We start from the raw sequence: 13006 nt of genomic DNA on the forward strand, positions 1-13006 counted from the left end.
CGCGGGCTTCCGCTCGCGCAGCCGGAAGGCTCTCGCTTCCGACGCGCTGCCCCCGGCCGCGACTCCAAATAAAGTTTTTTAATTCAAAGCGGCTTTTTTTTTTTTTTTTTTTTTTAAAGCCCCAAAGCTCCCTTTCTGGGCGCCTCGGCCGCGACCGTTGAGTTCCGAGCGGCGGCGGCGGCTCGTGGCTCGTGGCGCCGGCGTGATGGCTGAGCCCCCCGGGTTTCTCACTGCTCAGGATGTGGGGTGCGTCTCGCATGTTCTCTTAAGCGCTTCTGAGGAAAAGCCAGATTGATTGGAGAAGCTGTGGGCGGGCGGGGGTGCCCGACTCCGAGGCGGTGAGTTCGAGTTCCGCCTTGGGTAGGAAGGAGCGGGCACGTTAGTCGGCGTCCGGACCTAGATCCGCTCCCTGTAGACCTTCGTCATTGCTGTAACCAAGTCCCTGCGCAGGAGAAGCTGGGGCAGGAGGCTTGCTGCCAGTTAAGGCCCGCTTGCGCTAGTAGTGGGTTCGAGCCCATCCTGGGACACAGTTAAAGCTCGTCTCTAACAAGCGAGGAGGAAGAGCGCTGCGGGAGCTAAAAATTAGGACTCATACCTACTGAGATGTCTGTATTTCTGGCATGGGCCAAACTCATACTCTTACAAAAAATTTTTCTTAAGTCTTCATTTTGTTTGTGCGTGCGCACATGCCATTATTCGCGATAGAGAGGTCAGACCACAGCTCTGAGGGGTTGGTTTTCTTCTTTCACTTCTCAGAGTTCAAAGAGAACTCAGGCGGCTAGATTTAAGCTTAAGTCTTTACTCACGAGCCGTCCCTCTGGCCCCCAAAATAAATACCATTAGAAGTAGTTCACTAGAGGACGCCTGCAATTCTCATATTTAGAGGTCCCCGAGCATACATACTTCTCATGAAGCTTATGTTAGGCACAATAGATTAACCAAACCAGCGAAGAGCAAAACAGCAATTATTATATATCGTAATTAAAGTTACTTAAAACGTACACATTGTTGACTGCTGGAATTTTCCATTTGCAATGCTCTTAAACTGGTCCAGTGTCCCCGGGAAAGCAAACCTGTGGGTAAAGATGAATTACAGTGTGCTTGGCTTTGAAGCTATAGTTGTAAGTAAGAGCAAAAACAATCCAGTATTCATTTGCATTGGTTAAATAGCCAATCTCTTTTTTTTTTTTGACACAGCTTTTGAATTAAATAGTAGAGGATGGACGACCTTGAACTCCTGCCTCCTCAAGTGACGGCATTATAGAGTTGAGCTGCCACGCCGGGCTCCAGATTCCTATTTTAAATGCTTTCTTTCTAAAAATTATTGGTTTTATGTGTGGGGAGGGTGGCATTCAGGTGTGACATCACCCAGTGGTGGGGGTCAGGACAACTTGTGTAGGGGCTCTTTCTCCTCCTATGTGGGCTCTGGGGAATCAAGCTCAGGTGGACATACTTGGTGGCGAGTGCCTTGCCCTGCTGAGCCATCTCACCAGTCCTTGGAATTGTTTCAGGATGCTTAGGTGTGGCCTTGCCTGGCCGTAAGTACCATGTCCAAGCCTCCAGAATTGAGCTGCATTTGGCAATCTGGCCTATAGGAGCCTCCTGGCCTCATCCTAACCCACAGATCAAACCAGGACTGGGGTGGCTGAGCAACAGAATAACGCTTCCCAGTCATCTTACTTTCTGTTTCTGCCGCCTTAGAAAATTCAGGTGTTGATCTGGCCTCTCTCCTTTGACAGTGTTACTGATTGGTAAGCACTCAGTTCTAAATCTAGAGTTGAAAGCAGGTTCAAAGCCTCAGAGTCTCACAGAGCCCAAATGTGGTTTAGCAGTGTTTTTTGTTTTGTTTTATAGCTCCTGTTCAAGGAAGCCTTCTGAAGAAATGTTCAATGAAGCCCACTAGTTTAAAAGTTGGATTAGGCATTTGGGTTTGTAGAAATGTAATAAATTCAGCAGAGATGATTTGGGCAGAGAAACTGATCAGCTTAGCACTGTCCATTTTGTGTAAAAGGAAATGTCTCAGGAGCCAGACAGGACTCAGCCATCAGGGGAGAGGCCTGCTCTTGCACAGGACCTACAGTTTGTTCCCATAGCCAAGCTCTGGTGGCTCACAACCACCTGTAACTCTAGCTCTAGGGCATCCATGGCCCCTGGCCCCAGCAGGACCTGTACATAACCTCACACGCATTAGGGAAATGCAAATCAAAACTGCTTTGAGATTCCTTTTTCATCTTTCTAAGCGGATAAAATCTCTTCGTGATAGACCTGGGATCTGAGCCTGTTTGACCAGTCTTTTTCTGATCTTACCACATTGTTGAAGTAGTTTCTGACTTAGGGGGAAAAATGAATAGAATAGAAAATAAAATGATTGACTAGAGTTCTGGGCAGAACTTAGTGTTATAGTCTGCTTAGCTGCCACGACATTAGATCTTCATATTTCCTTGTATTTTTCTGTCTTATTTTCTGCCTGCCTGCCTTCTTCCCTTTTTTCTTTCCTTCCTTCCTTTCATCCTCCCTTCCAGAAGGATCTTATATATCCAAGGATGGCCGTAAGCTACTGACCCTCCTACCTCTATCTTTCTGCCAGGATTACAGACAGGGTTTCTCTGTGTAGCCCTGGCTGTCCTGGAACTCAAGTCTGTAGACCAGGCTGATCTTGAGCTCACAGAGATCAGCCTGCCTCTCCCTCTTGAGTGCTGGGATTAATGGTATGTACTACTACCACCTGGTGATATCTTTATTTTCTTATGAAAAACAAAACCTCTGCCACTCTGTTTTACCCTGCTGCAGCTTCATCATGCAATTGAGTGCTCTACCAACAGAGCTACGTTCCCAGTCCATATCTCTTTAGAAAGCCAATAAAACTGGTTTGCTTTTAACAGCTGCATGCAAAGGAATTTGAATCCAAATGAGGTGTTGCAGAAACTGAAATTGGGCATGTAGTCTAGTGGTTGCAGCTACTGATTGAAACCTCACGTGTGACTTTCCTAGGTCATTTGCATATCTTACGATCAAGGACAGAACACCACAGATCTTAACCAAGGCCATTGATACATTGCATCGCCATAAAAGTGAATTTTTTGAAAAACATGGAGAGGTAAGAATTATGTCTCGGCTTTAATTTTGTGTTTGTTCTTCACGAGACTAACAATAGTTATAGAGTAACAATATTTACTTTCAGCTCTCACGTAAAGATTGATGTCGGGCATGAATGCTTACCGGCTTTTCTGTGTGTTGAGGTAGATGGCAGCCTCTGGTTTGAAAGTACTGTCTGCTAACAGCTCAGCCTGACAAAGCCTCAGCGGTCCTCTTGTCTTGTTTTCTGTTGTAAATTATGATGTTGGGTTCTCTGAAGAGCTTTTTAGGTTTCAGACCTACCTGTACCACAGCACTTGGATTACTAATTTGGGATCTGAGCCCCACAAGTGCAGAACTTGCAGTGTCATCAAATACGTGAAAGATTTGCTGGTTGGGGCTGAAGAAGACTTTAAAAATCACCTTGTCAGTTTAATCAACGGGGTGGGGGAGGGATGTAAGTAATTGCGTGATTGCCGATGGCAGTCCTTAAAGCTGTGAATCCAGTCATCTTTGGGCTGTGCACATCACACCTGTACTGTCTGTCTTCTTTTCCTCCCTCCCGGTCTTCTCTTTTGAAAGAAGGTTTCAGAGTCTATAAAGATCTTGAGTGCTTGGGTTAGAGGTGTGGGCCAGCACACACGCTGTGGAGTGAACACAAGGCCCTGCCCTGCCCTTCTTTTCCTTTCCTCCCCTTCTTCTCTCTCGTTTTCACCTAGGCCTTCTGCATGGTAGGCATGAACTTTACCAACTGAGATGCATGCCAGGTCCTATACAGTTCTTGAACATGTTGGCTGCAAAGCTTTAGAGCAGTGGTTAATGGGTCTCTGTGTGTGTGTTTTCAAGGTAGGGTTTCTCTGTGTAGCCTGGCTGTCCTCACAGCGATCTCCCTGCCTCTGCCTCCCGAGCACTGGGACTAAAGGTGTGCGCCACCACTGCCAGACTAAAATGGAGCAAGGCTGCAGTTGGGTGTTTTGAGTGTATACAGTTATATTTCTTTCTTTTGAAAAAAAATTATGTGTATGGGTGTTTGATCTCTATGTCTGTGTGCCACATACATGCAGTGGATGTGGGGGTTAGAAAAGGGCATCGGATCCCCAGGAACTGGAGTTACAGATGGTTGCTGTGGATGAGGGAAGCAAACCACGTCCTGAGCAAGAGCAGTAAGTGCTCTGAGCACCTGCGTCACCTCCCCAGCCTTGATATTGTACTCTTTCTAAACAGACTTTGCTATAATACAGAATCATCTTTTGCTTTTTTTTCTCCCCTCTTGCCGCTATTTAATTTAGGCTGGCCTTGAACTCAGATCCTTTTGCCTCTGTTTACGGGCTAGGGTCAGAGGCTTGCAGCACCACACCCCACTGTCTGTTGTTCTTTATTGTTGACATCTAGCTCATCTTGGACACTGACATTTGCCTGATGAATGTTGCAGTGTTTTATCACATACGTGCAGCTTCATTTTGATGAATGTGCATGTAACTGGAGTGACTGTCAGTGCAGTAGCCAGTCAGATCTTAGCATGTAGCTTCAGCCTTTGTGCTCATCGTGAGCAGGTGGCCACGCTGGCCAAGCATGAGAAAGCACAGCCTTTTGTCTGCAGTCCTGTCCCATTTCACTGTGTTGCCAGGACGTTCTTAAAACACTTGCCTGAGTAGTGTCACCTCTTCAGGGCTCCCATGCTCTTAGCCTCTCTCCTTTGGCTCTGTGAGCAAAACCATGTCCTCAAGGGAACCATGTCCCCATGTGATTCTCAAAAGCCCATGCCCGTAGCCTACCTGATTGGATAGATGTCTAGTCTCTTAGGGGTGGCACCAAGCCTTATTTACCGGTCTCTGCCTCTGAACACAGCATCTGGTACACACAGGACTCAGTGTTTGAACCGGAGGGAAACTAGGTAAGAAACAGGCATTGACACAAACATTAATTCTTGGCTGTTATACTTACAACTCTACACAAATCTTAATTGGGGCCCAAGTGTGGTGGTGCATGTCTTTAATCTCCATGCTTGAGAGGCAGAGGCAGGTAGATCTCAGTGAGTTCAAGGGTAGTCTGGGCCACATTGTGAATCCAGGTCAGCCAGCGCTACACAGTGAGATCAGACAAACAAAACCTCAATTATAACTTCTCCTTAAATCATAACTCCAATTAAAGACCTTAAGAGTAGAGATTTCAGAGGGTAAGCTCCTCTTTAGTGTGGGAGGACGCACTGGAGAGATGGCTCACTGCTGTGAGCACATGCTCCAGAAGATTGAAGACCAGAGTCTGGATCCCAGCAGCCACATAACAAGCCTGGCATCTGCAAAACTCTGTACCTCCAGCTTTGGGTGGCCATGTGCTTAGTATAGCCGGCCTGGGTTCAGTCTCAGTACCGCATGCACACACACACACACACACACACATACATGTGTACACACACACACACACACACACACACACACACACACACACACACGGACTCTTGGGTTCATCTGGGTGTGGGAGTACTGCCAGGCATGCATAAAGTACTGGGTTCTGTTCCGGGCAAAAGGGGAGAGCGAGGCTAGACTGGCAAGGTGATGGGATTGAAACACGAGAGGGCCTTCTCCGACAGGACTCTATGGAAACCCTCTGTCGAGCCTGATGATCTCCTCTGAGTAACCCATGCGGGCCTCCCTCCACACCGCCCGTGCCGGTGTTGGTGCTTTGATCTGGTGTGGCAGCCTCATGGGTGCTGGGATTACAGGAGCACGGCCCTCCCTGCTTCGGCTCTGTTTTCACGAGGCATGCGTCTTGCTGGTGTGAGTTCGGCGCTGTGCTGTGATGGCATGGTGCGTCTCCTCTCTGGTGACAGGCCGGGGCACCTGTCACTGGCCTGGGACTGCTAGACTGAGAGCCGCCAGGAGGAGTCCAGGGGGAGTCCAGGCTTCTTTTCATGTCACTGGAAGGGTGTGCAAGTGGGAAAGGGACAGGGCCTGGTAATGGGACCCTCTCGCCTGCTTTGGCCAGCCCCCTGAAAATGCAGAGGCCGGATCTTAGGAAACAAGAAAGAAAGGTTGTTAGGGCATGCCAAGGGCGGAATGCCTGTGCGATCATACAAAAGGCAAGATTTGGGCTTAAAATACTGTTTCTCTTTCTTCCCTTTAGGTCTACAATGGTATGCTCCCCTGAAGGAGTATGCGTGCGAGTGTGCACCCACAAACACAGCAAAGCTCTTTTTGTTCTTTCACAGGAAGGCGTTGAAGCTGAAAAGAAAGCCATCTCTCTTCTTTCTAAGTTGCGGAACGAGATGCAGACAGATAAGCCCATCATTCCCCTGGTTGATAAAGGCGACGACGCTGACATCTGGAATCAGTACCTGGAGTATCAACGCAGTCTGCTGACTGACAGCGGCGAGGCGCCGCGCTGGTTCTTCTCACCCTGGCTGTTTGTGGAGTGCTACATGTACCGGAGGATCCATGAAGCCCTCATCCAGAGGCAAGTGTACAGCCACAGGTAGCAAGTGCTCATGCAGTTGACAGGTATTTTTCAGTAGTTCACCAGGCGCCGGCAAGATGGCGTAGCAGGTAAGGGGCTTGCTGCCAAAACGGAAGGAGAGACCTGAATCCCAGTTGTCCTTTGCTCCGACTTTTCTAGGCATACCATGTCATGTGAGCCCCTCATAAATAAATAAATGTAATTAAAGAAAAGAATCGTTCAGCAAACAGTAACAGTACTGTTGGACATTTCCACAAATGATTGAATGATATGACTGTACTAAGTGTGTGTGTGTGTGTGTGTGTGTGTGTGTGTGTGTGTGTGTGTGTGCATGCACGTGGAGGTCCGAGGACAGCTTACAGACACCAGTTCTCTTCTTAAGCTTTCTCACCCAGCCTTAAAAATTCTTACAAAAAGACTTCTACAGTAAAAATGAATTGTGCTTACTGAATAAAAAATGTTAATTTAAAATGATCACATAAAGAATTTAAGATGGAGCTGGGTGTCATGGCACACACCTTTAACTACAACACTTGAGGGGCAGAGGCAGGTGAACTCTGTAAGTTTGAGGCGAGCCTGGTCTACAAAGTGAGTCCGGGAACCCAAGGCTGCACAGAGAAACCTGTCTTGATAAACCAAGAAAAGCAAATGAACAAAGGAACAGGAAAGCCACTGCTTCCTAACACAAGTGTGCCTGCTTGCTGTCCTCACTGCTCAGCGCTCGGCTGGAAGCAACTCAGCAAGGGTGGCTGGTGGCTTTGGCCCCAGAGCAGAGCGTGGCGGCCGAGTGGGGGAGTGGGTGTGGCAGCCGCTCACACCACAGCAGGGCAGAGTGGGAGGGCTGGCTTCAGCTCGCTCTCCTTTCTGTGTAGCCTGGGGTGGTGCCTGCCACGTTTAGGATGCTCTCCGCCCGATCTCCTCCCACAGGCATGTTCAGGGTTTGTCTCCCAGGTGAGCGAGCTCACAAGCAGTGTCAGGATTCATCTGTGAAGGAACCATCCGAGAGGGACTCCTGTCGCCTGCTGTCTCAGTCTTTCTTCTGCTTTTGTTCAGTTCTAAAGGTTTGTGTGTGTTTATATGTGCTATTTGTGTGTACAAGTTCACACTACTTGTGTGTACGTGTGCACTCCCTGCAGGTGTGCGTCTGCACTGCTTGTGTATTTGTAGACACTACTTGCCTGTGTATGTTTGATTGTGTGCACTACTTGTGTGTGTGTGTGTGCTGCTTTTGTGTGTGTGCACTGCTTGCACGTGTGTATATGTTCACTACTGGTGTATGCGCATTACTTTCGTGTGTGTGTGTGTGTGTGTATCCACTGCTTGTGAGTGTGTCCATGCACTACTTGAGTGTGTGTATGTACTGCTTGCATGAGTATGTGTGTATATTTGCACTATTGGTGTGTGTGCGCACACGTGCACTGCTTGTGCGCAGGCGCCAGCAGAGGCTGGCGGATGTCAGCGTCCATGGAACTGGCATCACAGGAGCTCAGACGTCACTTGACCTGTGTGCTGGGAACAAACCTGGTTCTGGAAGAGCAGGAAGTGCTCTCGGCGTCTGTACTTCTCCCGCCCTGTGTTTTGTCTTTACTAGATTAGAAAAAAGTCTAAGTGTCATATACTCTAAAAAATCAGACCATTTATTCTGCTGATTTCTTAAGAATGCTGATGTTGCCTCTGGGGTACAGTGTAAAGAAGAGGTGACGGGAACTCTTCTTTTAGTCCCCAAATACAGGCTTGATGTAAAGGATGATTTAAAGAAATCGGTCAGAGCTCATGCTGTAATTGTAGCTCTTGGGAAACTAAGGCAAGGAGAGTGCATGTCTATGGACAGCCTGGGTTAGAGCGAGTTCCAGGCTCGCCTTGGCTGTGAGACCCTGGTGAAGGAAAGAAAAGAAGGAAGAAAGAAATGAATGGATCAAGTCAATACTAACTATAAAATGAAATTGTTTTAGGAAGTAATATAACTTTGAGTCTAGGATTCTCTTTTCTGACTTATTTATATTAAAAAAAAATTTACTGTTTTTACTAAACAGATATATGCTGGAACTGTGTTTCCCTTTTGGGGACAACCACCTGGGTCAGGTTTTTTGTTTTGTTTTGCCTGCTTTGAAGCTATTGATTGATTGATTGGTTATATGGGTATTTTATTTGCTCCTGAGACGTGGTCTCGATGTCCTTGAACTCACATAGCCCAGGCTGGCTTCACGGCCACAGCGCTGCCTCGGCCTCTGAGTGCCGGGGCGACGGGTGTGCACCACCACACTGTGAGGCGGTCTGGGAGGGCTCATGCAGGCCTCTTCCACTATTCACTGCTGTGTTGGGGATAGCATCCTCGGCCGTCCACACTGTGGCCGTGAACTGCGCATGGCGAGCGTGCGGCCCGGCACCCTGCGTGCTCACAGCTTGGTCGTTCCACTGTGGGTTTATGAAGAATGAAGCTGCAAACACTGGATAGGGTTTCTTTCTTTCCTTTAGGATTTATTTTATTTTGTGTGTATGCATGTTTTGTCCTCATGTGTGTCTGTGCATCACTGGGGTGGCAAGTACCACAGAGGCCAGAAGAGACCTCTAGACCTGGAGCTACAGATGGTTAGAGCTGCTCTGTGGGTGCTCAGAACTGAACCTGGGTCCTCTGGAAGAGCAACCGTGCTCTTAGCCACTGAGCCCCATTTCATCCACCCAGTTCTGACATTCTAACATGGTGATCATGTATGTGTGTTCCTGTTGGGAATAACTTTTTGTTGTTGTTTTTGAGACAGGGTTTCTCTGTGTAGGCTTGACTGTCCTGGTAGACCAGGCTGGCCTCAAACTCACAGAGATCCACCTGCTTCAGATTCCCACAGTGCTGAGATTACCGGCCTGCATCACCGAGCCCAGTTTGTTGGGAACAATTTAGTGTGTATTATTGGCTCAGAGCATATGCCCATAGACAGCTTCATTAGATTCTGAAGTAGTGAATGTTCTAAAATGAGAAACTGTTCACATCTATGTGATATTTGCTCTCTTAAGCATAAGCAAACATTCATGTTCATACATGAGCTATGGCTTCAGTGAATAACCATTAATTAATGAACATGGGTTGTCAGACATTTTTAGAGAGAACTAGGTTGTATTTTAACTTTGTGGGCCAAATGGCCTCTGTCAAAGCCACACAGTTTTGCCACCATGATGTCGTGGCAGGATAGCACGCATGTCAGCATGTGTTCCGGTACAACTTAGGTTATGGACACCAGGCTTCCAATACCATAGGGGACAGAGTACATCACACACCCTGTTCTTCCCGTCCTCCTCTCTCCCTCCCTGTGGATTCTCGGTTGCCCCAATTCAGGAAAATCCTCCTGCCGCAGCCTCTGCAGGCATAGGCCCCCATGCCCCGCTGCGTCTCTTCCGCTTAACTGTTAATCATTTTAGGCTTGCGGGTCCCACAGAACAGGCCTCACGGGGTCTGTGGGCTCTTGTTTACCACCCCCACATTTGAACTTGTTCATCCAAATGACCTCTGTCCTTTGAAATCACCTTGAGCAACTGACTGATTTCAACAATACTGTTATTGCTAAAAATGTTTGAATTCTTTGGGATTTATTTCCAGTCCTCAAAAAGGGAAATTAGGTTTGTTAATTTTGAGTCACTCCTCAAAACATTTTTACTCAGCTTGATTGTGGTTTAGTCTGCTGGCATTTCTGAGTGACTTCTGCCTGTTCTCAGGAGAGCAATATGGTCACTGACAGGGTGTTTAATAATATGCCACAGGTTCTGAAGGAAGTTCCCAAAGAGGAGCTGCAAAGTGCTTTGGCCATGACAGAGCCCTGGGAGTAGAGGTGTGGTCCCCCCACACTGCTGCTCAGAAGGGGCAGCCAACACCTGGTATGTCATTTAATCAAAACAGTCTTGGGCTGCAGAAGTGGCTGAGGGTAAGAGCACGTGGCTGCTCTTGCAGAGAATCTCCGTTCAGTTTCCAGTTTTACCCACATGCCCACGACCCTCTGTACCTCCAGTTCCTGTGGCCCCAGTGCCTCCTGTGAGCTCTGTGGGCTCCTGTCCATGTGCAGTGTCCATATGTATACTCAGGCACGCATACATATACACATAAAATAATAGATACTAGAGAATCTTGCCTGGTGCCATGGCTTATGCCTCTAATTCCAGAACTCTGAAAGTTGAGGCAGGGGGGTTGCCATGAGATCAAAGCCAGCCTGGACTACAGAGTGAGAACCTGTCTCAAAACAGACTCAATCAAACAAAACTCATTACATGGTCCTACAGTGTCCTTATCCTTACATGGATGGCCTATGAAGAATGTACTAATTGCAGACATCAGTTAATCAGGGTATCTTTTCCCTAATGGCTGTCCTATTAGCACTTACATCCTGTTAGATATTTTCTCATGCAACTTCTCATGAAGATGATAGAGCCGTAACACAAACCTCACCTTAGGTCAGAAGTAACCTGGAAGTAAAATTTGACACAATTCAAATCTGTGCATAAGTGACCTGTTGTCATTCTGCTAGATTTTGCAAGAATGGTGACAGATTTCCTCGAGTCCCCTCCAGCTCCAGCTCCCTTGGTGATCACTGGTACTCAGGAGCTGTGTTCTCAAGCCCTTATGTCAGGGCCCCCACATAGGGCATTCGAGGATGCTGAACTAAAGTACTTACCTCATAGTCTCCCTTCCCGCTCCTATTTGTCTCCGGTGGGTAAATGATTATGGACACAGTCACAGTAATTACTAGCTAGTTCTAGTAAAATAATTTATTTGCATTTCAGCTTTTGCTTTGTTCTTTTCTTCGAGATAGGGTCTCACTGTGGACCCTTGGTTGGCCTAGAATGCTCACCAGGCTAGCCCTGACCTCACAGAGATGAGCCACCTGCCTTTGCCTCTGGCGCACCAGGATTAAAGGAGTGCGCCACCAGCCATTCCTGGCCCAGAGCTTTGTCTGTGTGACTGAGTTGTGGTAGTTCCTGATACGGCAATGCTTTCTTCCCATTAGGGAGTTGCAGTCACCCAAGCAAGGGCTTCTTGCCGTTGTTTCTTTTTGTGAAAGGTAAGGACTCACAGAAATGCTTCATTTATGTTTTTCTCTTTCCTTAGCCCACCAATCCATGACTTTGATGTATTTCAAGAAAGCAAAAACGCGAACTTCTTCGAGTCCCAGGAGTCCATCGATGCTCTGTGTGAGTACTTGCAGCAGTTGAAGTCAGCCAAGGACCTTGGTGAGAACCATCTGAAGGACGAGTTCCTTAAACTTCTGCAGGTAAACGGTCCTCATCCGAACAGTTTTTACATTCAGTCTGCAAACAGTGCCGTGAGCATTAGTTCATACAAGTTTACATTAGTTTATGCAGATGCTTGAACATCAGTAACGCCTGTGTTAGGATTCCTTTCTGGCCACTTTTTGTGTTTCATCTCTCTGGATTGTCCTCTTTATTAGCCTGAGGTTTAAAGAGACAGAGAGCTCTGCACGCTAGCTCATTACTCCTCACAACTCACTCTTCACTCTCTTCATCGGTGCCCTGTGTCCGGTAAGTGGACCAAATCCTAAAGGGGAAGGAGTCAGCCATCACCATCCACACTGCTCCTGCTCCCTCACAGAGAAGGCCAGAGTTGTCTTCTTGTCGCAAGAGAACAGCCATCTGTTTCCAAACCTGGAGCTCTGTGGTTGCCTCAGCCTCTCATGTGCTGGAATTGCAGGTGTGAGCCACCTCCCAGCCTAGCACTTGTCATACTGAGGGATATAGATGGTGACCTGGGATGGGGTGGAGGTCACTTCAGGGCCAAAGACACCACGTCACTGGAGACAGTGTCACGTATGCACGGTACGTGTGGTCCTTAAAGCTGCAGGAAACGGTGACTTGGAAAAATGTACTTCGGATTTGTACGTTTATTTGTGGGGCTTGTGGAGGGCAGAGAAAAACTGCAGGCTGGATTGGCTCTTTGTGTGGGCTGTTGCGACTGAACCATGTCATCAGGCTTGGTGGCAAATGCTGGGCCATCTTGCCAGCCCCACTTTAGGTTTTATTTAAGCTTTATGCCTTAAAAAAAAAAAAAAAAAAAAAAAAAATCAGTTGGTTGATCTTTTTTAAAAACAATGATGCTCTTGATTGAAGATAAGCCATCCTAATTTTAGGTTACTTTTTGAGACAGGGCCTTAAATGCTGTTCAGGCTGGCCTTGGACCCCATGGTGTAGACATTCCTTTTGCTTGAGCCTCCTCTCAAGTAGCCATATGGGAATATAGCCATATGCCACCATACCTAAGCATTTTTCTAATTTTAGAAGTGATAGCTGGGCATGGTAGTGCACACCTTTATTCCCAGCATTTGAAGGCAGAGGCGGGAAGATCTTCGTGAGTTCAAGGCCTGCCAGGACTGTGTAGTTAAAACCCATTTCAGAAAAAATACATTTAAGTGAGAGAAGAGTCTCTGGGTAATACGGTGTGTGTGTGTGTGTGTGTGTGTGTGTGTGTGTGTGTGTGTGTGTG

The 13006-nt window shown here is 47.4% G+C and overlaps 1 protein-coding gene across 4 annotated transcripts in view; it reads left to right on the forward strand.

Annotated features, from left to right (window-relative positions):
• The first annotated feature begins 117 nt into the window (after positions 1-117).
• Armt1 (acidic residue methyltransferase 1) overlaps positions 118-13006 on the forward strand; it is a 113045-nt gene continuing 100156 nt past the window's right edge. For 3 of the 4 annotated variants that reach the window (XM_055615998.1, XM_055615999.1, XM_055616003.1), the window contains exons 1-4: positions 118-246; positions 2992-3097; positions 6284-6528; positions 11618-11780. In XM_055615998.1, the coding sequence (XP_055471973.1) occupies positions 206-246; positions 2992-3097; positions 6284-6528; positions 11618-11780 (555 nt within the window). In that variant the 5' untranslated portion in view covers positions 118-205. The other variant, XM_055616000.1, reaches the window with a different exon arrangement.

The sequence above is a fragment of the Psammomys obesus genome, unplaced genomic scaffold, assembly GCF_907164565.1.
Source record: "Psammomys obesus unplaced genomic scaffold, mPsaObe1.curated_primary_1811, whole genome shotgun sequence".
Taxonomy (NCBI): domain Eukaryota; kingdom Metazoa; phylum Chordata; class Mammalia; order Rodentia; family Muridae; genus Psammomys; species Psammomys obesus.